Raw genomic sequence first — 24906 nt, forward strand, 5'->3', positions numbered from 1 at the left:
TCATGGAGCCCTGGCTGACAGATAGGAGCAGGGGTCAGAGGTTCCATTCACTCTGACAGCTGGCTCTGAGGGAGCTGGATCAGTGTCAAGGATTCACCATGTATAAGTAAAAGGTGACTTGTTGATGGGATAATGGCCTCTGTGGTGAATGGGCAGGAAAGTGGATGTGAGAAATGTTGGATCAGCTGTGATTGTTTTGAATGATGGAGCAGGCTTGAGGGGTTGAATGGCCTATGCCTGATCCTTTTCCTTATTGCCGTATAATGTAACCCTGAAGTCCAGGTATCACCTTTGTAAACTGATATGTTACTTTCTCCGTGGCCAATATATCCTTTCTACAGATCAAGAAACCTGTGCTAGCTATATACACTGTAAGCAATAAAGGAGCCTAAGTACATTTTTATTGGAGAAAAATATATGCTCATGCTGAAAAGAATTTAAATCTTTGTTACCACCAACTGGCAAAATTAGAAAATAGAAGAGTTAGATCTTCTAGCCTGGTCAGAAATTGGAAATTATCTTCCAATGTTTCATAAATCATTCTTTGTTCCTTGATGGTAGACTTAGCAAATTTTTCCTGAAGAATCATTCCTGAAGAAGGGCTTATGCCCGAAACGTCGACTCTCCTGCTCCTCAGGTGCTGCCTGGCCTGCTGTGTTTTTCCAGCACCACATTTTTCAACTCTGGTCTCCAGCATCTGCAGTCCTCACTGTCTCCTTAGCAAATTTTTATTATTTATTCTACCTCTCGACCAATATTTCCCAAATGAGTAGGCACAAATAAATCTTTCATTAGGAAGTGACTGAAACGCAGCAGTTGAAACATTTTAATCAGTGAAAATGATGTAACATCAATGGTGAAGCATAAACACTCTTTAATAACCAACCAGGAAAGTAAACAGTTTACATTCTACATTACCTTTGGAAATTATCTTCCAATGATTTGTGGAAAAAATTATAAAGCTACTTTCATGTTATTTTGTACAAACTAAATTGAATCTTGTTCTCTTAACAGAGAAACCAAAGATATCACTCCACAATTTAATTATCAGGTTAAACAGAAACAATTCTGATAACTTGGTTGAGAATATGTATAACAAAGAGTTTCCCAAACACAATGAAATAACAGCATCATGCTCCTTCGATCTGGCATGTATGTTGGTTGTAACCACCATTTTTCCATGTAGAGCTCTCCTTTGATAGCTCATCTGGTAGAGCAGAGGACTGGAGTGTATTGCAAAGCTGTCATCCTTGGGTTGCTGGTTCAAATGCGGCTTGAAAGTGTCTGCACTTCTTTGGGGTGGCACAGTATTTAGCACTGCTGCCCCCCAGTGCCAGGGACCCAGGTTCGATTCTACCTTCGAGTGACTATGTGGAGTTTGCACATTCTCCCCGTGTCTGCGTAGGTTTTGTTTGGGAACTCCAGTTTCCTCCCACAGCCCAAAGATGGGTAGGTTAGTGGATTGGCCGTGGGAAATGCAGTGCTACAGGGATGGGGGAGTCTGGGTGGGATGCTATTTGGAGGACCGGTGTGGACTCAATGGACTGAGTGGTCTGCTTCCACACTGTAGGGATTTTAGCGGTGGCACAGCAGCTCAGTAGCTAGCACTGCTGCCTTATAGCATCAGGGTCCCGGGTTCGATTCCACCTCGGGCGAATTGTGTGTGTGGCGTTTGCACATTCACCCAGCATCTATGTGGGTTTCCTCCCACAGTCCAAATATGTGCAGGGATGTGTAGGCTGAGTGTATTTTCCATGGGGAAATGTAGAGTTACAGGGATGAGGGTTGCGGAATGCTCTTCAGAGGGTGGGTGTGGACTTGATGGACCTGCTTCTACAATGTAGAGATTCAATGAAAAGGCATGGAAACAGAGCCTCTGAATATTTTGAAGGCAGAGGTAGTTTCTTGCTAAGCAAGGGGATGAAAGCTTACTGGGGTTGATGGGGACTTTGAGTAATTATATCAGCCGAGATCTTATTGAACAATGGAGCAGATTCAAGGGAGGGAGGAGCCTCCTCCAGTTCCTAAATTTTGTATCTGTACTTCCACCTCTTCCACCAAGGACATCATCCCCTTCTCTCCACAATCAGCATTCTGAAGGGATTGTTCCTCCAGGAGAGCCTGGTCCACCCCTCATTCGCATCCAACCCTAATGCCTTGTTATCTCCCCAAGTACCATCCCACACAACCACAAGAGGTGTAACAACCACCCTTTTAATTCCTCTTCCCTCATTGTCCAATGCCCAAATGTGCCTTTCAGTTTAACCTTCTACTAATCTTTCATTGACAGTCCTATGCTTTAAAAGATGGGTTTTGTCCTGATTTCTTTCAGAGAGAGGTTGGGAGACAGGTGCAGTCTGTGAGGAGATAAACAATGTGTGAAGCCTTGGGTTTATGGTTAAGTTGCAACAATAGAAGCAGCCTGAATGGGTGTAATCAAGCTCTCTCAGATAAAGGATTTTTAGCTAGCTTTCAGCAGTTGCTGTTGGAGTCTCAACAGGGTTGGAAGTGCAGTAAAGGTCTCCTGGCTGCTATTCTGAGTTTTCTCTTGATGTTTTTTCTTCTGGGTTGCTGGAGTTACCTGTTAGATAAATCGGTTTTCTGAATTTTGCCAAAAAGGTGTGTGTATGGGATGTTACTATATTAGAACAATTAATTAGTAAGAGTTACTTTATCTATTATTCTGTTAAGTTTTCTAATAGAATAACTTACTTCTATGTTACTCTTTCTTTTGTTGTATGTTTGCTATAGTCATGATTTGGAGGAGCTGGTGTTGGACTGGGTTGTACAAACTTAAAAATCGCACACCAGGTTATAGTCCAACAGGTTTATTTGGAAGCACTAGCTTTCAAAGCACTTTGAAAACAACAGCTTCCAAATAAACCTGTCGAACAATAACCTGTGCTGTGTGATTTTTAACTTTAGATATCGTGTTTGAATAAATTGTGTTTTGCTTAATGCTGAGCAGTTTGACCAAATGAATTGCATACAGAACACAGTACTTCACATTTTCCTTTAAAGTAAAAAGTAGTTAGGACCCAGGCTACCTTCTTAACATATTTTGAAGGGGTCTGGTCTGGACTAGAACAGCTGCCATTCTCATATTTTTGTCCTCCACTTTATTTCATTCCTCCTGTGAAGACCAACAGTAGCTTGAGGGACAACAATTTATTTTCCAATCATTCACTTCATACTCTTCTGGACTAAACATTGTGGAATGCAATCTCACCATGAACCCAATACCCCATTTTGATGTTTTGTTGCTATGTGCTGGTCTTTTTAAAAATTAACTAATGGAATATGGGCATCGCTGACTGGACCAGTATTTGTAGGGCATCACTGAGTGGGCCAGTATTTGTAGGGCATCACTGACTGGACCAGTATTTGTAGGGCATCGCTGAGTGGGCCAGTATTTGTTGCATGTCCCTAGTTGCTCTTGAAAAGGTCTGAATTATGTTTGTCATGTTTCTTGCTTTTCAACAGAGCTGTTCGTCAGCATATTATTAAAAATAACATACTGCTGGAAATTTGAAACTTACACAGAATAGTAGAGAAACTCAGCAAGCCTATAGCATCTGTCGAGAGAGAGAAACAGAGTTAATGCTGAGAGTCTGGCATAGAGTCACAGAGGTGCACAACACTTGAGAAAGCCCCTTTGGCCCATTGAGTCTTTGCTGGTTAAAAACAGTAAGCTAACTATTCTAATCTCATTCTCCAGCACTTGGCTCAAAGCTTTGTATGCCTAGTGTGACTCTTCTTCAGAGTTGTTCACTATTCTATCTTTCACACTCACTCTGGGTAAATGCTTATGCTGTGACGATTACAACTCCCTTTGCTTTTAGGGGGTTACTGTATGGAAACAGGCCCTTCAGTCCAACTTGTCCATGCCACCCAGTTTTCACAATTAATCTAGTCCTATTTGCTTGCACTTGGTCCATATCCCTCCAGGCCTATCCCATCCATGTCCCTGTCCAAATATGTATTAAATGACAATACTGTACTCGCCTCCACCATTATGTCTGGCAGCCCATTCCAGACACTTGCCAACCTCTGTGTCAAAAAATCATGACCCTTTTGCATCCCTCTTGTCTCACCTGAAACCTCTCATTTTAGATTCCCCTACCCTGGAGAACAGCTGTTGATTAGCTACCTTATGTGTGCCTCTCATGATATTATGGCGATCACCCCTCAGTCTCCTATGCTCCAGGGAAGTAAATTCCCAGCCTGTCCACCCACTGCTTATAACTCAAACCTTCCAGTTCACGTAGCATCCCAGTAAATATTTGTTCAGATATCTTTGTCATTTTATCTCTCCCACTCTGTACCCTATCCCAGACCATCCCTTTAGTTTCCCCTCCTCTCCCACATTCAAAAACCTAAAGCTCTGCTTTCTTTCAGTCCTGAAGAAGGAGAATATTCAATTTGAAAAGAACACTTATTTCTCTCTCTCTCACAGATGATTTTTCCAGCACTTTCTGTTTTAAGGTTTCAGACTCTGTCTCCATCGATCCAGACTCTCACATTTACAATGGTCACATCGGTGAGGTTTTAGTGCATGATCTCTCAAATATTCAGAAATAGGAGTACATTATTGTTTTAGCTTTGGATTAAAAATAACACGCTGGATTATCAACTGGCCACTGAACATGAAACTGCCCTGGACTGCTGCCCATTGTCAAAACCAAGGCAATTCAAATAAAATTAATTTAGATGGTGATAAAAGTCAGCCAGTTTCTGCAACATTCGGTAAATCTGAATTTGATTTACACTCAGATTGCAATTTACAATGAATATGTGAAATACACCTTGATCTAGTTGGGTTTTGTTCTATGTTACTTTCATTTGGTATTTCATCTGAGAGGTTGTCTTTACATGCACATGTATTAACTTAGTCCATGTTTTTCAAAACCTCATCTTAGTATAATTGCTATGAGGCCTAGTTGTGATTATCACTATGGCAACTTACAAAGGGCAGCTTTATCACATTAAGTTCTTCAAGACTTACCACAAAGTGAAACACTTGTAAAAATTTGTAGTTTTGCTTATGAGCAAAATTCAGGCTGTCTTGTAACTTGCTTAACTTTTTTTTATATCTTTAATACCAATATCAACAAATAGTTAAAATTATTAGTGTATGCCTAGTAAAAAAAAATCCATTCCATTTTATTGGTTGTGATCTGATCAAATTATACATATACCTTTTGTAATTGAAAACAAACTCATTTGGAAATCATTCATAGGCTGGCGAACAGTAAAAGCAAATACACTGTGGATGCTGGAAATCTGAAATATACAGAATGCTGGAAAAACTCAGCATCTGCGGAGAGGGAAATAGAGTTCATGTTTTGAGATTTGGTATAACTGTTCTTCAGAATCCTCTTCTTGTGTTCTGAAAAACAGATATAGATATGAAGACAGTCCCAAGAAAGTTTGTTAAGTTGATCAAAGCTTTGGAGGGACTGTCTTACAAGGAGAGATTGAGTAGGTTGGGCTGTATTTTTTTAAACATGGAAGATTCTCAAAAGGACCTGACAGTGTAGATTCAGAAAGGTCGCTTCCCCTCGAGGAAGAGTGTAGGGCCAGAGGGAATAATCTCAGAATAAGGATCACTGATTTAAGACAGATGAGGAGGAATTTCTTCTGAGAGTAGTGAATCTACTGAAGGTTTAATGCAGAGGACTTTTGTGGCTTCATTGTTTTATATATATATATATTCAAGATTGAGATAGACATTTTTAATCTGTCAAGGAATCAAAGACTGTGGGGATTTAGTCAAAAAAAGTGTAGAGCTGGAAAAGCACAGCCAGTCAAGCTGCATCCGAGAAGAAGGAGTCGATGTTTCCAGTGCAAGATTTTCATCAGAAATGTAGAGAAAAAGGCAGGAAAGTGGAGTTGAAGATTATCAGATCAGCCATGATCGCACAGAAAAGCAGACTCAAAGGGTTGAATGGCCGATTCTGCTCTTATTAGAATTAGAATCTCTATAGTGTGGAAACAGGACCTTCAGCCCAACGAGTTCCACATCAACCCTCCAAGAGTAATCCACCCAGACCCATTCTGCTACCCTATATTTACCCCTAACTAATAACCTACCCTATGGGCAATTTCGCATGGCCAATTCACCTAACGTGCACATTTATGTCTTATGGTGTTATGATCTAAACAAAAGCCATAAAAGTGGTTCTTAACAAATATCAGATTATAGTCAAAACGGGAAGGAGACAGCACTGAACGTGATTTGAGATAAAGAGATAAATTGAAATCACATCAAACTGAGAGTGAGTATTTCTTCCAACAGGACAGTACTGGAAGGGGAGTCGCACTGAATTAAACATTTCAACCAAACAGCAAAATACTTCACATTCTGCAAATGTGAAACAAAAGCAGGAAATCTGATTCCATATCCTCAATTAATCAGTTCGGGTTAGTGTTCCTATTAGCCTGCTGATAAAATGGTCACTGGGTACCTCAGTGGTTTCAATGGTAATAGTTACTGGCTACAGTTACCACTTGTGTCAATGATCTTCTCTTTAATCTCAGGCAAGCACTCAGAGTATACTAAACTGGAAAGGACACAAATGTAAACAGACAAAAAGAGAATTTAAAAAATATACAAGGGAGAAAAAGACAGAGGGAAGAGCAGAGACTGACAGGAATGATATATCGTCCCAACAATAAGGAAAACAGCCAAGAAAGGGAATCATTAACAGAAAGGTTAAAAGCAACACAAAAATGGTGATAGTGGTATAAAGACACACAGACAAAAAATAAAAAGCAAAATTATAGAGGTTAAACCCTAACATTTTGCTCTATGCTCAGATTTTCCTTTATTATCTGACGATTTATCTCTTTCTAGATATTTGGGATTTTAAATAACATTCGGGCTAGTTTCACATTTACAAATCTGCACACAAGAAAAAGCATCAAGGTGATATGTGGAAAAGCATTGTAAGTTATGGAAAAGTCTAACCACAAACTAGATACTATGCCTGAGCTAAAACAAACTGTCCTGATGATCTGATATCTGAATGCTGCTGAATCTTATTATTTTTTCTGGCACATACATATTTTCTGAACCTGAATATCATATTCCTTCCTTCACATTGTTAGTCCATACCCCAAATCTATAGGAACTGTTTGCATTTGCAAAATCATATGGACACAAGTTTAGAAAAAGATAAAACTTGTTACCAAAACGTCTATTGATCACCTAATAAAGTGCTTTGTTAAATTTGCTAATGTAAGGATAGATTGTTGGAACTATCTGAAGGAACTATAAATATTTAAGGAACTTGCATTGCTGAAATAAATGACATTTTCTTTTGTAATCCCATTTTTTTCATATTTCCTCTGAACATCAACGATAACTGCCTTTTACAGTTTGTTCATTTTTAAGAGCGGGCGACTTTCACTCGTCGTGTACTCGGATTCTTCAAAAAGAACAATTTGCACCATTCTAAATATCTGGCGTTTGCCAATTAAGTCAATGTATGATTAATTATGTGAAGGGAAAAGACCGTCGGTTCCTGAAACCCAATACTTCCTGCACATGACAATTCAGAATCTTAGCAACAAGAGCTGGTTGCTGTGACCAAAGGATGGCACGTAAGCATGTTAATTAGTCCCTTACCCCTGATTCCTGACAGACAGGAACCTCCCGCGATCACTCTCGATCACTTGCTGCTGCTTGTAATGAGTATCCTCTGTGCGTTTAAAACAAAAGGCTAGTCTAAAGCCCACTTTGACCAGTTCCATTGCTTCTGCAGGTAACAGCGTAGTCAGAAAGGAGGAAGCATCAGCGAAATGAACGCTTGCCGAGATTCAGCATGGAACACTCAGTGTGAAGGTGTACTCTTTATCAGTCAACATAATGTGATAAGTACAGCTCCTCCCCTCCCTCTCTATCTGCATCTGTAATCTTTCACAGGCTCCCACCCTGATGGGCTCAGCCAATCTCAGGGAGCTGATAACAGGCAGTCGTCACTTGCTGGCTCCTCGCTCCTCTCTCTGGTGTTCCATACAGCAGGCTGTGTTGTAAAATGGAATATGATAGAGACACAGACGCCAGGCAGAGCTCACTCTGCGCCTGTACTTTAAAAGTTCAGAGAACGGGAGAGATACCAACCGATGGCCAGCTCCCAACAACAGCAAGGGAAATGTGCATTGGTCCAAACATAAGATTTTTCTAAAATGCAATCAAACATCATCGGGATCTTGCAGCCAATTGTCCCTTTCTTCAGATTGGAGGTACTTTTTTTTTAAATATATATACATGGTTCAATATGATTTGCATGTGTTGCCTAACTTTTTTTTCTGTTACTGTTCTCATTGCAAGTCAAATTTTAATAACCCTTTTGCCAATTCATCACTGTTACCTCTATGCTTAGTGAGTTAAAATTTGGCTAAAGTCATAAAAGTAATTTTTGGAAAGGAAGCTAAGTGTATACAAGAATCCACATGCAATGTTAAAAGTATTACCCACTTGCTGTGACAAGGTTAACAAAAGGTGAATTTCAGATTTGACAACGAGATAACGGATAACAATTGTTAAATTGTACTGTGTAGATTGATCAGGATGGTTTGCGCAACAAACTACTGTAGGCTAGCTGCTAACTAATTTTAATCTGCTTGACTGTTTCAATTTATTAGAGCTGGGGTGAATTTGGTGATGTTTATTTTCCCCAGTGACACGCCCAGTCAGACGGGAATGACTCCATGTGCATCCTATGTCAAGGGCCACTGGAAGCCTGTTGAGAGATGGCCATGATGTGCTCACACCACCCAGTCTTCTCCTCTGTCCTCCGAGGTCTCCCCTTCACACCCCAAAGACTAGTGCTGCTGCTGTTGCTGCTTTCTGCCTGTATGGCGGGAAATGCTTCGGGAACCTGCCCTCCAGTCTGCATCTGTGCGAGCGACATCACCACTTGTACCAACAAGAACCTGACCACTGTGCCAAGGACGCTCCACAAAGTTGTGACCAGCCTGGATGTTAGCTATAACAGCATCCGCCTCCTTGACTCTAACTGGGCCCCTGCTATTTTAGACAGACTGAAAACCCTCGTTCTCAATCACAACAGCATTCATTTCCTCTCCAGAGGGGTCTTTGCTTCTACCCCCCAGCTGAGGTATCTAGACCTGTCCTCCAACAAGCTGAAAACATTAGGCAACTCATCGTTTCGAGGTTTAAGCTCCCTGGAGACCCTCCTGCTTTACAATAATCAAGTGGCCCAACTTGGCGCCGGAGCTTTCGAAGGTTTGTACAAACTTCGTAAGTTATATCTCAGTCAGAACCTGATCGCCCACTTCCCCTTGCACTTGTATAAAGGGCAGTCCAGCCTTCCACTACTCGAACTCTTAGATCTGTCCTTCAACAAGTTAACTTCTGTGCCAGTCCTGCAGGTAACTGCACTGTCTGTTCAGCTACAGAGCGGTTTGTATCTGCATGCAAACCCGTTTATTTGTGATTGTTCTTTCTACACGATGGTCACTTACTGGTATCACAGGCAGTTTAGGTCTGCAGTGGATTTTAAAGATGATTACCGATGTTATTTTCAACTTGACTCCACGAGAAGTGTTAGTATTTTACTGATCCATGATGACCTATTGAATTGCTCCAATAGTACTGTGAACGGCTCCTTTCATGCTTTGGGGCTGCTATATGAGGCTCACTTGGGGGAAAGACTAGTGATAAACTGCGACAGCAAGATACTGGATCCAAATACAAATGTTCTCTGGGTCACACCAAGGAATAATACATTGCAGCCAGGCATTCAAGATCAGGATTTGCGGGTATTATTGAATGGAAGCCTTGAGATTCAACAGGTCCGACCTGAAGATGCAGGCATCTACTCTTGTATAGCAATTAACAGCAAAAGGATGTTAAACGAATCAATCGAGGTAATGCTGAGGGTGCATAACTTTACACAAACTGGGCAACGCTTGCAGACCTTTAACACTGCCTTTACCACACTCTCTGCCTGCCTTGCCAGCATTATTTTGGTCCTGATCTATCTTTATTTGACACCTTGCCGCTGTTGGTGCAAATCCAAGCAGAAGCCCAGGAAGCCGAATGGAAATAGTGCCCACTCTTCGATCCTGAGCACCACTCCCTCCCACGAAACTGCCGACGCCGATCGGAAAGTCAGTGCTTGCAAGCGGGTGGTTTTTCTGGAGCCGGTGAAAGAGCCTCTGAAAGGTCAGAACGGGAAAATGAGACTGCACCCCGCCAACCATGCCATGGCGGAAAAGATCCTGAGGGGCAAAAGGGGCAAAGCTGACATTGACGCTATCAGTTCTGCGTTCTCAGATAAGCTCATCGTGGCGTAATCTGAATATCAGGGATATGGTTTTATCAGAAGTTAGATTGCTACCAATTAGACACACTGAGAATCAGCTGGCATTTCTGATAAATCCTGTTTGTGGAAAGCTGAAGGCTGGATTGAAGGATAACTCTGCTGTATTGAATGTTAATAGGGCTATGTCACCTTGGAGAGAAGTTTTACAAATCTACTCCATTCTTGGATCCTTCATGAGGGCACAAGTACACACTGCTCTACTTTCTAAATTCTGCACATTATCCTGGCTCTTTTGCTTGTCATAAGTTATAAATAAATTAAAACGCAATGAACTTGACAGACAGGTGAAATGCCATAGTGAAGTTGTTTTACAGGAATGTCTGTGCCGCATGTTTACAAGCCTTCTGTCAAGTTGGCATAGCCCTTTTTTAAAAAAGGTCTCATTGTTTTGGACTGCTGTTTTACTCAATCCTTAGAAGCCAAAAGTACAATGAAGCCTCATTTAATGGTCTTGCATCTGCTTCATACACACCGGCAGATAATATGCAATGCTAATTTTGCTCTAATAACTAATGAAGCTGTGTGAAAAGATTAATCTTTGCCACAAAAACTCAGCACACTCTTACAATATTCAATTTGTCATGGACCTTTGCCACAAATTACATTTTTAAAAATTCCAACGACAAACCCATTATTCAGACCTGCTTGATGACAATAAACACGTACTGTATCATTTATCTTACTGCTGTACAAACATTGAGTAGGGGCCTACATTTGTATGGTAGAGTACAAATTAAACTTTTTGTACAATGATTTAAAGCATTGCCCACATTTCTAGTTTATGCATACATTAATTTATCCCATGCGTAGGGAATTGGAAAGTTGCAATGATGTCAGTTGTCATTTCAATGTAGCATTAATAAAGTGGAAAGGTTACCAGCATTAAGATCACCAGTTCATAGGCTTCAATATTCAATGTACTGAAAGCCTGCAACTGGAGGATTTCAGTTCACTGACCCAGTAAAATATCAGACTTTGCAGTCGGAAAATGCAATCCGAAATTTCAGTCTCACAAGGTACTGATGTTTGTCATTCCCTACCGTATAAGCTTCATCAGCTCAGTCACAGCTACAAGATTCTCTAGGGACTTGTTAAAAGAAAACCCTCCAGTTATTTCTTTTTTTTTGAAGCTCAGACATGCCTCTCAGTGCTTACAGCCAAGTAATAGTGTTGATGCTGCCTGAACAGACAGTTCTGTCTAAGTTAATTGAACAGGGAAAGAGGTGGAACTGTGAAAATAAATTAAATCGTAAAAAAAAATCTATAATACATTATGGAATAAATTATTATTTATAATCTTTGAACTGAAATTACTTAATTAAAGAATTTATTTCAAATCTAAAAATGGATGGAAGAACACTAAGCATTTACTTTGAATGTGAAACAAATAGTTTGTACTGATATATTTAAGAAAAATATAAAGGACTGTAAATGTAGTATTTTGTAGTATCAACTCACTGTAGGAGATATTTATCTTTGTTACCATTACCTTAGAGATTTTACTGTACAATGTGTATAATAACTAACATGCCCTTTGATATTCATTGTCTTAGTTTGCAATATCTGGTTCTCAGTTGTAGACTTAAAACAGAATTACGCTGAATTATTAGAAATACAAAATCAGACAAGAAGAAGACTTCCTCACATTTGTCTCTGTTTTACCTGCTGTTAGATACCTCTTAGCTGCATTCTCCAAACAGAGATTAATGCCCAGCCCATGGTGGACTTGGTGATGGAGGGGGCATTTAGTCAGTTGGGAGGATGGTGGATGGGTGCTGCCTAGATACAAACCTTGGAACAAGAGTAGGTCACTTAGGCCTTCAAGCCTGCAATGCCACTCAACAACTGCATTGAGACATAGGAGTGGTCCTTTCAGCGCTCAGAGTCTACCCCACCATTCCATGTGATCATGGCTGATCGTCCAACTCAGTCCCCTCTTCCTGTTTTCTGTCCAAACCCTTTGATCACTTTATCCTTAAGAATTATAATTCTGTCAGATCACGGCTGAACTGATTTTAACCCTAACTCTACATTCCAGCAGACCTTTGATAATCTTCCATCTCCCCTCACTCTCCCGCTCTGATTTAGAAACATAAAGAATAGGAGGAGGAGTGAGACATCCAGCCTTTCAAACCTGCTCCTCCATTCATTACAGTCATGGCTGATCATCCAACTCAATAATGTTTCCTATTTTTCTCGCATTTACTTCGATCTCTTTAACCTCAAGCACTATATACAACTCCTTCTTGAAATCCAGCAATGTTTCAGCGTCTACTATTTTCTGTGACAGGGATTTCCACAGGCTCCACTCTTTGACTGAAGAAATTTCTCCTCCTCTCAGTACTAAATAGTTCATCCCATATCCTTAGACTGTGACTCCTGCTTCTGTATTTCCCCCACCATCGAGAATATTCTTCACACGTCTAGTTTTTGATAGAATTTTATATGTTTTAGGAGATAGAGTCATAGAGATGTACAGCACTGAAACAGACCCTTCTGTCCAACCCATCCATGCTGACCAGTCATCCAACTCAATCTAGTCCCACCTGCCAGCACGTGGCTCATATCCCTCCAAATCCTTCCTATTCATATACCCATCCAAAGGCCTTTTAAATGTTGTAATTGTACCAGCCTCCACCACTTCCTCTGGCAGTTCATTCCATACACGTACTGGCGAATAAAATCCTATCTAATTCCACCTCTCCTCATACATCAGTCCTAAATCCTAGGAATCATTTCTGGTAAACCATTGCTGCACCCCTCCTTCTATAGTAGGAACATTCTTCCTCCGATAAGGAGACAAAAGCTGCACAGTATTCCAGGTGTGGTCTCACCAAGTCTCTGTATAATTGCAGCAAGATACCCCGCTCTTGTGCTCAGATCCTCTCACTGTGAAGGCCAGCATATCATTTACCTCCTTCACGACCTGCTGCACATACATGCTTACTTACAGTGACTGGTGTACGAGGACACCCAGGTCTAGTTGAACATTCCCCTCCCTCAACTTCTAGCCATTCAGATATTAATACACATTCCTGTTATTGCTACCAGAGTGCAAAACCTCACATTTATCCACACTACACTATCTATCATGCATTTGCCCACTCACTGAGCCTGTCTAAGTCACAGTAAAGTATCTCTGTATCCTCCTCACAGTTCACTCTCACATCCAGCTTTGTGTCGTCTGCTATTACAATTAGTTCCCTCACATTAATATATATTGTGCTGATCCCTACGGTACCCCACTAGTCACTGCCTGACATTCAGAAAAAATATCTTTTATTCCTTCTCTTTGTTTCCTGTCTATCAACCAGTTTTCTGTCCATTTTTCTACCCCAATCTCATATGCTTTTAAGTTTACATGCTAATCTCTGAAATACAACTTTTACCAAAGTCTTCTGAAAGTTCAAACAGACCGCAACCACTGGCTCCCCCTTACTAACTCTACTAGTTACATCCTCGAAAAATTCCAGTTGATTGGTCAAGCATGGTTTCCCTTTCATAAATCCATGTTGTAAACCTTCATAACAAACTCTAGCATCGTCCTCAGTATCAACATCAGACTGACTTGTCGACAATGCCCTGCTTTTCCTCTCTAACTTATTATAAACAGTGGGGTTACGTTATTTCTAGGGTCACTTCCTTAAGTATAGATTATCAGTTTTTGGGGATTTATCCACCTTCAATCTCATCAGTGTTCCCAATACCACTTCCTTAGTCATGCGGATTTCCTTCAGTTCCTCTTTCTCACTAAACCTTTCTGGTGTGTTATTTGTGTCCCGCTTTGTGAACACAGAACCAAAAGTGTCTGTTTAGTTGGTTGCCATTTCTTTATTACCCATTCGGACTTCCCCGGTTTCTGACTGTGAGGGACCAACATTTGGTCCGTGCTGGGGAAAGGTTGCATTTGACCGCCCCAAAGCTAATCGTTAACCAGGCGATTTTAGGATCTGAGTCTACTGCTGCCAATATTCAGCCAGTGGGCAAAGGGAATTTGGCACATGCAAAAAGCCTGACAAACAATCCCTCTCCGGTTTCTGCTGGTGGTGTTGGGGCTGGGGTATTTGCACCCTACTCAGTTCAAAGGAGAAGTCAGACTACCCTGAGTGTGAGACCCTTGCACTTGCTGCTGATCCCACCCTTACCCAGGATGACCCCAACCCTGCGAACCCCTCCTGGAGATGCCTTATTTGTCCGTTAGTGCATCTAAGTCCAGGATTGCTGCATTACCAAGCCTGGCCACTACCACTGTCTGCTGGTGCTGTTGAGCAATGAAGAGCTCTGATTCATGAACCAGTGAGACATCTGCTATCAGGGACCTTGATCCAGGGAAAAGTTTAGCTAATCCCTGGGTTAGGTACCTGAGTGGCTCTCCAGTCAACAGGTGAGACAGATCACTTGCGACCCATGTTCAAGCCTTTAGATTCTCACTGGAAGAGAGAGAATGCCATTCCTAATCTGAAATAAGCATGCCGAGCACAAATACAGTTAAAAGCATTGACTTCATTGCAATTCTGTTCCCCTAGGCTTTGTACACCAACACAGCTGAGCTGACAGTACCAGGCACAGATCAACAACAAATGCATCTGGGGATCAACATTACTTTTCTTAGGACTTGGCAAACAGCAAATGATTTATGTCATTCCAGAAGTTTCTCAAGTACCTTCTAATAAACCTTCCATTCGCCTGCCCCTTCACAAACTCAAATGGCAATTTCGAAAATATGTTCACCAGGTCATACTTTTATATTCATGTGCTCACGTTTCTTTTTGTGTAATTTTGAAGACAGATTGATTGTGCTTTTGCAGAAAATAATTTACACCAAAAACTTGATATTCTCATCCATTTGCTGAGAAAAGGAATAATCCAATGTTGGAAATTTCCAAAATCAAACTGATTTTATTTCCATAGAATAAAATGGTTTCCAGAGACTGACAGTAGAGGGAATATTACAAAAACAGGTCTCCGTTTTAACTGGGGGCCAACTGGGTGGTATCAGTTTAAATGTAACCATCTTCTGGAAGATTGAGGCACAAGATATATTAATTCTTGATTTAATATCTACTGTCAGCAGGGAGAAGTCAACCTCCAAGGGTTAGAGATTGCCTCATCCATTGAGGCAATCTCTAGTTCCTCCTAACTTCATAAAGGAACCATTTATTCAACTCTTTGGTCTCTACTAGTTCCATTCTAGCTCCTCCCTGGTAAGTTTGATGATTAAAACTCTGTACTGTATCCCTCCAAAGGTGTTCTTGTAAAAATTACTGGTGAGTCCTAAAAAATCCTAAGAGTATCATTAGGATTCTATAAAAATATGTTAAAAACATCAGCTTCCAATAGCTCCAGAAAGGGTGGAGACTATGGGAGATCGTGTGTGGTGGCGTTTTAAATGCATGACCACCTTCCCAGTTTTGTTAAAAATCACCTTCAGAAAATAGGTCAGAACTAAGTATGTTTACAGACCAGTGAGACAAGCTGCAATCAGACACAGAAATCTCAAAACTAGTAAAAGGTATTACATGATCATTACAGCAGAACAAGGGACCAGTCAGCTCAACTTGTCATTAAGGTAGGATGCTGTGAATGATGGAAGTCTGAAGCAAACACAGAGAATGCTGGACAAACTCGGCAAGTCTGACAGGATCTGTGGGGAGAGGTACTGTTTTAAATATTGTATAATTATTCTTCAACTTCACTTCTGAAACAGAGTCATACCAGACTCAAAGTGCTAACACTGTTTGTCTCTTCACAGATGCTGCCAGACCTGCTGAGCTCCTCCAGCATGCCCTGTATTTGTTAGCTCAACTTATTACATTGGTATTTATACTCTACAAGAGTTTCCTCGCTGTTTATTTTATCGAACCCTATCAGCGTAGCCTCCCATTCCATTTGTGTATTTATCTAGTTTCCCCTTAAATGTATGTATTTTGGACTTGAACAAATCACTGGGGCAGCAGGTTTAATTATATTCTTAAAAGAGGTTTCTCTTGAATATTTTACTGGATTATATGATTATCATTCAAATATTAGGTCGCCCTAATAGAGAAAAGATACAGAGGCTTTGGAGAGGATGCAAATAAGTTATCAGGAAAACTCAGACTTTTCTCTCTGTAGAGAAGGAGGAAGAGAAGAGACCTGATCGAGTTATACAAGATAATGAGAGGAATAGATAGAGTTAATAGCCAGAGACTTTTCCCCAGGGCAGGATTGACTGGTATGAGGGGTCATAGTTTTATGATATATTCAGAAAAAGGTATAAAGGAGACGTCAGAGGTAGGTTCTTTACACAGGGAGTTGTGAATGCATGGAATGTGTTACCAGAGGTAGTGGTGGAAGCAGAGTTATTGGAGACATTTAAGTGACTGCTGGACATGCATATGGATAGCAGTGAGTTGAGGGGAGCATAAGTTCAGTTATTATATTTTACATTAGGATTGAACCTCGGCACAACATTGTGGGCCAAAGGGCCTGTTCTGTGCTGTACTTTTCTATGTTCTATGTGGACTCCTGAAATTGGGAAAAAAAACAACATCTAAACTGTCAGCCCCATTTATCATGCAATTTAATTGGACCAATTTTCTCAACGAGCCTCTTATTTTAAAAACAAAGCAAGTCAACTAATCGACGTGCTGATCAGCTACGTAGTGGTGCTTTTCCAGCACCATTCTAATCTAAACTCTGGTTTCCAGCATCTGCAGTCCTCACTTTTGCCTACGTATTTCATAATACAAATGTCCTTGAAGAGTTAGTCATTGGCAAGTAATTTTCAAATAATAACCCTCCCCCTTAATTATTATTCATCTTACTACAATGAAAGTGCATGGACTGACCTACTTACAGGGAGCTGAACATGTCCAGACATCTTTGTTTGGACATTATTGGTCTTCGGTGGAGACCAAGAGAAAATTCCACAGTGATTGATGCTGTGCCAGACCTGTCAGTCTGTTATGGTCCAGGAGGTCTCCTTGATTTATAATTATTGAGAATTCTGTCCTGCCACTTATTTGAGATCATTCTTTTGAGAGCTGCGCTGTATGTTATTTTTACTGCTGTCCCCGTCAGTCTGTGGCAATCGTCTGCACATTAATTTTGTAAAATGTCTAGAAAGGCAAAATACTAGTTGCTTTCTTTAAAAGAAAATGCCAAAGCCTTTTGCATAATCATGTAATTCATTTAAATGCTTCAGCGTTCAAACTCCTGATATGTTTGCAAACATTGCCTTTGTAAACCTGATCTCTCAATCAAAACTATTTGCATAAACTTAAAGTCTTTAGCCCCAGATTGGCTCCCGTAGTTGTGTTTATATATTTCATTGCTATTGGCCCCTTACATGACAGCCATCAAAACATTCCAGGAACTGGCAGAGAAAGCAGATTGTTAATTTAGCAGAAACAACAAATGTCACAAAACAAGGAAATCAAATTGGAAGCAGAGCAATTTGTTTCTGCTGACAATTACGTTCATTTGGAACACAAAAAAAAAACACGTAATAAATGCTTCCACTAAGCAACTGAAAAACAAAAGGTAAATAAAGAAGAATGATTTATTGTGGGTTTCTATCTAAAATATTGATCCAATTTTGCCACATGTTGGATCAAGCATCATTCTCTGTGTTTTTAATTTCAAATTTCCAGGATTCACATTTATCCTCTTTTACATAGCTTCCCTTCATTTGCTTAAACTGATCTCGTTCAACAATTCTCAGTGTTTTGACAGAGGTTGTTTATTGGAACAATTAATTTCATCTTTGAGTCCAGTTTTTCATCTCTGTGTTATACAACTAATGGAGTAACTCTGCCTAAAAACAATCCACCTCTCATCAGCGCTGCTGTGCCAGCTGTATTTTAAGAGTTGCTGAAATAGTCCTACTCCTTTGCCGTTATACCCTGCCAGTTTTCTTTATCAAGTATATATCTGATGCCCTTTTGCAAGTTTGAAGCTGCTATCACCACAGTTTCAGGCAGCATTCCAAACCATGACAATTTGTTACAGAATTTTTAAAAATCCTCTCATCTCCCTTTCGATTCTCTTGTCAATTATTTTAAAGCAGTATTTTCTGGTTACCAACAAACCTACTACTGCCACATACTAGCTTCAAAAGAAATGGTAGCTAATTCTTCACTTGTGAGATATATTTAACATCTAATTTATGATTGTTAATGTTTTCCAAATTCAATTCTTGTGTAGTTTTGCCCTCTGTCTTTGAAGTCAATTCATTTCTATTGTCAACCGATAAATGTTACAATGAGTTTAGATTAGTTTACTTTTTGTGGAAACAGGCCCTTCAGTCCAACAAGTCGACACCGACTTGCAGAAGCGGAACCCACCCAGACCCATTCCCCTACATTTACCCCTTCACCTAGCACTGTGGGCAATTTAGCATGGCCAATTCACCTAACCTGCACATCTTTGGACTGTGGGAGGAAACCGGAGCACCCGGAGGAAACCCACGCAGACACGGGGAGAATGTGCAAACTCCACCCAGAGAGTCGCCTGAGGCGGGAAATGAACCCAGGTCCCTGGCGCTGTGAGGCAACAGTGCTAACCACTGTGCCACCGTGCCGCCCACAATAATCTGGCAAATGCGTTCAAGTTTGATGACAAACTGTTACCTCTTCAGAGTTTAAAAGTAGGGAGGTTATGTTGCAGCTGTGAAGGGTGCTGGGGAGGCCACACCTGGAAATACTGCATGCAGTTTTGGTCTCCTTATTTGAGAAAGGATGTACTGGCACTGGACGGGCTGCAGAGGAGGTTCATTAAGTTGGTCACAGTTTTGAGAGGTTTGCCTTATGAGAAGAACTTTAGTAGACTGTGACTATACTCATTGGAATTTAGTAGAATGAGAGGGAGAATCTTAGAGAAATATATGAAATGACGAAGGGGATAAATAAGATAGAAGTAGGGAGGTTGTTTCCATGAGCAGGTGAAACCAGAAGTAAAGGGCAAAACAAGGGGGATCAGATTTAGGAAAAAGTGAGGACTGCAACTGCTGGATATCAGAGTCAAGAGTGGAGCTAGAAAAGCACAGCAGGTCAGGCAGCATCCAAGTAGCAGGAGAATCGACGTTTCGGACATAAGCTCTTCATCAGGAATCTTAGGACTGAGTTAAGGAGGAACTTCTTCATCCAAAGAATTGTAAATCTGTGGAATTCCAAGCCCAGTGAAACCTTTGAAGCTGCTTCGTTGCATGATTTTAAGGCAAAGATAGGTAGATTTTTGAACAGTAGAGGAATTAAGGGTCATGGTGAGAGGTTGGGTAAGGGGAACTGAGTCCATGAAAAGATCAGCCATGATCTTATTGAATGGCAGAGCAGGCTCGAAGGGCCAGACGGCCTACTCCTGCTCCTGGTTCTTATATTCTTCTTCACCTAACCCTATAAATGTATCATTTTATTGCTTTCTCCCTTATCCAGATTTTCCATTAAATGCATTTGTGCTATTTTTCCCTTTCTGAGGAAGGGTCAGTTGACCCGAAACATTAACTCTGATTTCTCTCCACAGGTGCTGCCAGACCTGCTGAGCTTTTCCAGGAGGTTCTGTTTTTGTTTCTCATTTACAGCATCCAGAGTTCTTTTTGGTTTTTAAACCAACATTTGAGATTGACTCTATCCAATAAACAATCCAAAGGCATCTCTTAACTTATACAAGATTGCGTTTGTTGCCTTTTTAATCAAGCAATTCCTGTTTGACACTGTCATTCAATGTCTCTAGCCCAGAATTGGAAATCTATGGAGCTTCATTCTTACAGGTAGTAGTAACTTGTTGTTAGAAATATTTAAAGTTCTCTACTTTTTTTGTTTCAATTTTCTGTTTCTCAATCCAAATTTTCTTGCTCTCCACTTATTTCTCCTTCTGCACTGCTGAGTTGAATCCACTGTTTTTCAATCAACCTCTGATTCTCAATCCTTAAACCTTACTGGTTATAAATAGACCATTTGCCAAGGTATCAGGTGCCCCCTTTGTCCCAGTCACACTATTAGCAATGAATTTGGGGGGGGTGCAGAAGAATTGCAAGCTGAATTGGGAGGATAAAAACCTTACCAGGTGCCAACATCCAGAGAAACCTGGCCCCATTACAACTCCACTGATGTGCTGCCCACGTATCACGAGCTGAAAAAAAAGACAGCTTGGCATCAGCACTCCCAATTTATTCCTTTTCCATCTGTGAATAATTTGGTTCTTACTGCCTCTGCACAGCCTCAAACCATATCCCAGGCCCCTGAAACCGTGAACAGGGTGCAGTGGTAGAGGGAGAGATGGTTTGTCCACTATGTGGATTAGAAAGCCTTTCCCTCTCGATGGGTTCACGGTTTTGTTGCATCGAGAGCAGCAGAAAATCTGTTCTCCCGTTTGGAAAGCTTTGAAAAGAAAGTGAAGTCCAAAAGACACTGGCGAAAGGAGGCAGAGACATTGGCATTTCTAGCTGGGCAGGTGGCAGTGTCCCCATGTGTCTCTGGCCCATGCCCCTCTAGATGGCCGTGAGTTTGGGGAAAAAAAGACAACTGAGGAGCTAGCGATGGTACTGTCATTAAACATCACCGAATCTCAAATGTTGTGATGCAAAAGGAGATCATTCAGCCTATTGCACCTGTACCAGCTCCTCAAACAAGCATCATCATATCGAGCCATTTTTTTAAAATTGTGCCCATACCCTTGTGGACTACTTCTATCCCAATAACCATCCAGTGCCCTCTTGAATGTCTCAGTTATAGAATCAGAGTCATACAGTGTGGAAACAGACTCTTAGGTGCAACTCATCTGCACCAACCATAAATCCCAGTCTGACCTAGTCCCACCTGCCAGCACTTGGCCCATATCCCTCCAAACTCTTCCTGTTCATATACCCATCCAGATGCCTTTTAAATGTTGTAATTGTACCAACCTCCACCACTCTGGCAGCTCATTCCATACACACACCACCCTCTGCACAAAAATGTTACCCCTCAGGTTCTTTTTAAATTTTTCCCCTCTCACCATATACCTATGCCCTCTAGTTTTGGACTCCCCTACCCTGGAGAAAATACCTTGGATGTTCACTCTATCTTGAAGGCAGGAAAATGAGGGTGAAGAGCATATTAGCCAAGATCAAATGGCGAAGCAGACTCGATAGGCTGAATGGCCTAATGCTGCTCCCAAATCTTATGAATTTATCCGTGCTCCTCATGATTTTATAAGGTTACCCCTCACTCCTCAGCTCTCCAGGGAAAAGAATTCCCAGCCTATTCAGCCTCCCTCTATATCTTAAATACTCCAGCCCGAACAAAATCCTTGTAAATTATTTCTGCATCCTCTCACATTTAACAACATTCTTCCTAAAGAAGAATTGAACTTGCCTCCAGCACATTTTCAGGCAGTTGGGAGAATGTTAGATGCTCTTATCAGCTCAAGCCTGAATGTTGCTTATGGGTACAGACTGCTTCAGTGTCTAAGGATTTATAGGCGTAATGTGCAATCGTCAGTGAATGTTACTACTTTGACTTTATTTTGGAGGAGGGGCATTGATGAAGCAGTTGAAAGCGGTTTGATTTAGGACACTGTCCTGAGGAATTCCAGCAGAAATACCCCAAAGCACAAATGATTGCCCCAGAGCAACAATACATTCTTTGCAATAGGTATAACTTCAACCAGCGAATAGGTAAGGGTTCAGGTTCTCTATAGGTATATCAGGGATAAAAGAAAGATTAGAGAAAGATTAGGGCCAATCAAGGATAGTAGTAGGACATTGTGCATGGAGTCTGAGGAGATAGGGGAAGCGCTAAATGAATATTTCATCAGTATTCACACTGGAAAAAGACAATCTTGTCAAGGAGAATACTGAGATACAGGTTACTAGACTAGATGGGATTGAGATTCACAAGGAGGAGGTGTTAGCAATTCTGGAAAGTGTGAAAATAAATAAATCCCCTGCGCTGTATGGGATTTACCATAGGATTCTGTGGGAAGCCACGGAGGAGATTGCCGAGACTTTGGCTTTATGTCGGGTCATTGTCTATAGGAATAGTGCCAGAAGACTGAAGGATAGCAAATGTTCCCTTGTTCAATAAGGGGAGTAGAGACAACTCTGGTAATTATAGACCAGTGAGCCTTACTTCAGTTGTGGGTAAAGTGTTGGAAAAGGTGACAAAAGAGAGGACTTATAATCATCTGGAGAGGAATAAGTTGATTAGGGATAGTCAACACGGTTTTGTGAAAGGTAGGTCATGCCTCACAAATTTTATTAAGTTCTTTGAGAAGGTGACCAAACAGGGTAAAATGGTTGATGTGGTGTATATGGATTTCAGTAAGGTGTGTGATAAGGATGCCCACGGTAGGCTATTACACAAAATACGGAGGTATGGGATTGAGGTGATTTAGTGGTTTGGATCAGAAGTTGGCTAGCTGAAAGAGGACAGAGGGTGGTGGTTGATGGAAAATGTTCGTGCTGGAGTTCAGTTGCTATTGGTGTCAGGCAAGGATCTGTTTTGGGTCCACTGCTGTTTGTCATTTTTACAAATGACCTGGATGAGGGCCTAGAAGGATGGGTTAGTAAATTTGTGGATGACACGAAGGTCAGCGGAGTCGTGGACAGTGCTGAAGGATGTTTCAGGTTACAGAGGGACATAGATAAGCTGCAGAGCTGGGCTGAGAGATGGCAAATGGAGTTTATTGGAGAAACATGTGAGGTGATTCACTTTGGAAGGAACAACAGGAATAAAGAGTACTGGTCGTGTAGATGAGCAGAGAGATCTTATCCATGTACACAGATGCCACTCAGGTTGTTAGGGTTGTTAAAAAGGCATTCGGTGTGTTAGCCTTTATTAGTAGAGGGATTGAGTTTCAGAGTCATGAGATGATGCTGCAGCTGTACAAAACTCTGGTGCGGCCGCACTTGGAGTATTGTGTACAGTTCTGGTCACTGCATTATAGGAAGGTTATGGAAGCTTTGGAAAGGGTGCAGAGGAGATATATTAGGATGTTGCCTGGTATGGAGGGAAGGTCTAATGAGGAAAGGCTGAGGGACCTAAGGCTGTTTTCATTAGAAGAAGGTTGAGAGAGAGAGATGACTTAATTGAGACATATAAGATACTCAGAGGGTTAGATAGGATGGATAGGCATAGGGACGAGAATGGAATTGTGTAGGTTAGATGGGCTTCAGATTGTTCCACAGGTCGGTGCAATATCGAGGCCCAAAGGGCCTGTACTGCGTTGTAATCTTCTATGTTCTAGTAGTAACCCCCTAAGAAATCACTAATGGATGTGTCAGCAATGGTGGTGCCATTAAATATGATAGGAGATACTTAGATTCTTGGAGTTGATCACTGTGTTGCAATTCCATGGTGCAAACATTACTTGCTACTTATCTGCCTAAGTCTGAATATTATCTGCATCTGGCCATATTTGAGTACAGACTGCAGCATGTGAGGGGTGGTAAACAGTGTTGAGTATTGTCTAAAACATAACGAAGCATCCTCACATCTGGCCTGATGAGGCAATTAATGAAATGTCTGGGACTGTGTCTTTATCCTGAGGAATTCCTGCCGAGACGTTCTGTCACTGAGATGACTGACCTCCAACACCCACAACCATCTTCCTTTGTGCCAGGTATGACTCTACCCATCTATACTCTTGGCATCATCCGAACTATGCCTATCAAGATTAACCATCGACTTTGAGCAGGAAGTCAGAAAAAAATGCAAATTTCTGGATAATTCTCTGCCTGCATGCAATAGATGCAAAAACAAATAAAAAGCCTTTTCTGAATCTACCAGGGTCCTTTGGATCGATCTGTTCATATGGGTCTACCACAACAAAAGCTTGGTTTTTTTGTGAAATAATGTGCCAATGTTTTGGCAAACCTCCATACCAACATCCATGACTATTTAGTCCTCATTGATAACTTCTTGTAAGTTGATAATTAAACGAGAGAATGGTTAACTTTTGTCACAACCGTATTTAAGATCACAATGTAAGTGGGACGTATCACTCTTGTTCTGAAGCTAAAAGTTTCTATCTGAAAATGGCAGAAACTGTGATAAATCCCTATCCTGAAGGACAAGAATCCTCCAAAGGTATTACCTACTCCTGACTGGCAAGAGAGTATGCACCAAGCAATTTTAAAAGTTGCTTTCTTGCTTTTTTGAATCTCAAACATATTGGATTTCAACATAGCATGAACTATATAAACCCTTTATAATCTTTTCCATTATGCATAACCCAGCAACACCACATCATATTACAATTGACCTTTTTGAAGGTGAGGGTGATCAGCAACTAGTTGAAGCAAGCAATCAGGAAGCTTGCTTAACATGAGATTACCCAGCTGCTGAGGATTTATAAAATGGAAGCACACATAATCACTTCTCATTACAGTGAATAGGTACAACTGACTGATGTTATATTAGAGCAGATTAGATTGATGAGGATGTATAGCCTAGCTTCTGCAGGGAACAAATAGTAATTGGGGTACCTTGACAAACCTCAGTTGCTGACAGAGTTGGATTTAAATTTAATTTGTTCAATAGGAGCACAGAAGAAGGATATTAAAGTGAACAAAGGGTGCACTATAATGCAT

At 40.9% G+C, this 24906-nt stretch overlaps 1 protein-coding gene across 3 annotated transcripts; it reads left to right on the top strand.

The window, feature by feature from the left end:
- The first annotated feature begins 7557 nt into the window (after window positions 1-7557).
- On the top strand, window positions 7558-24303 carry LOC140458001 (amphoterin-induced protein 2-like). 3 transcript variants are annotated; one of them, XM_072551934.1, is made up of 3 exons: window positions 7558-7605; window positions 7767-8247; window positions 8686-24303. In XM_072551934.1, exon 3 carries the CDS (start codon window positions 8758-8760, stop codon window positions 10324-10326), a length of 1569 nt encoding a protein of 522 aa, XP_072408035.1. In that variant the 5' UTR covers window positions 7558-7605; window positions 7767-8247; window positions 8686-8757; the 3' UTR covers window positions 10327-24303. The 3 variants fall into 3 exon arrangements, with proteins under 3 accessions (XP_072408035.1, XP_072408036.1, XP_072408034.1); XM_072551935.1 differs by lacking the exon at window positions 7558-7605 and having other exon boundaries at window positions 7639-8247; window positions 8650-24303; XM_072551933.1 differs by lacking the exon at window positions 7558-7605 and having other exon boundaries at window positions 7639-8247.
- Window positions 24304-24906: the final 603 nt, after the last annotated feature.

The sequence above is a fragment of the Chiloscyllium punctatum genome, chromosome 32 (assembly GCF_047496795.1).
Source record: "Chiloscyllium punctatum isolate Juve2018m chromosome 32, sChiPun1.3, whole genome shotgun sequence".
Classification (NCBI taxonomy): domain Eukaryota; kingdom Metazoa; phylum Chordata; class Chondrichthyes; order Orectolobiformes; family Hemiscylliidae; genus Chiloscyllium; species Chiloscyllium punctatum.

Coding starts and splice junctions, on each gene's coding strand:
- LOC140458001 (XM_072551934.1), top strand. CDS start 8,758: ATGGCCATGATGTGCTCACACCACCCAGTCTTCTCCTCTGTCCTCCGA.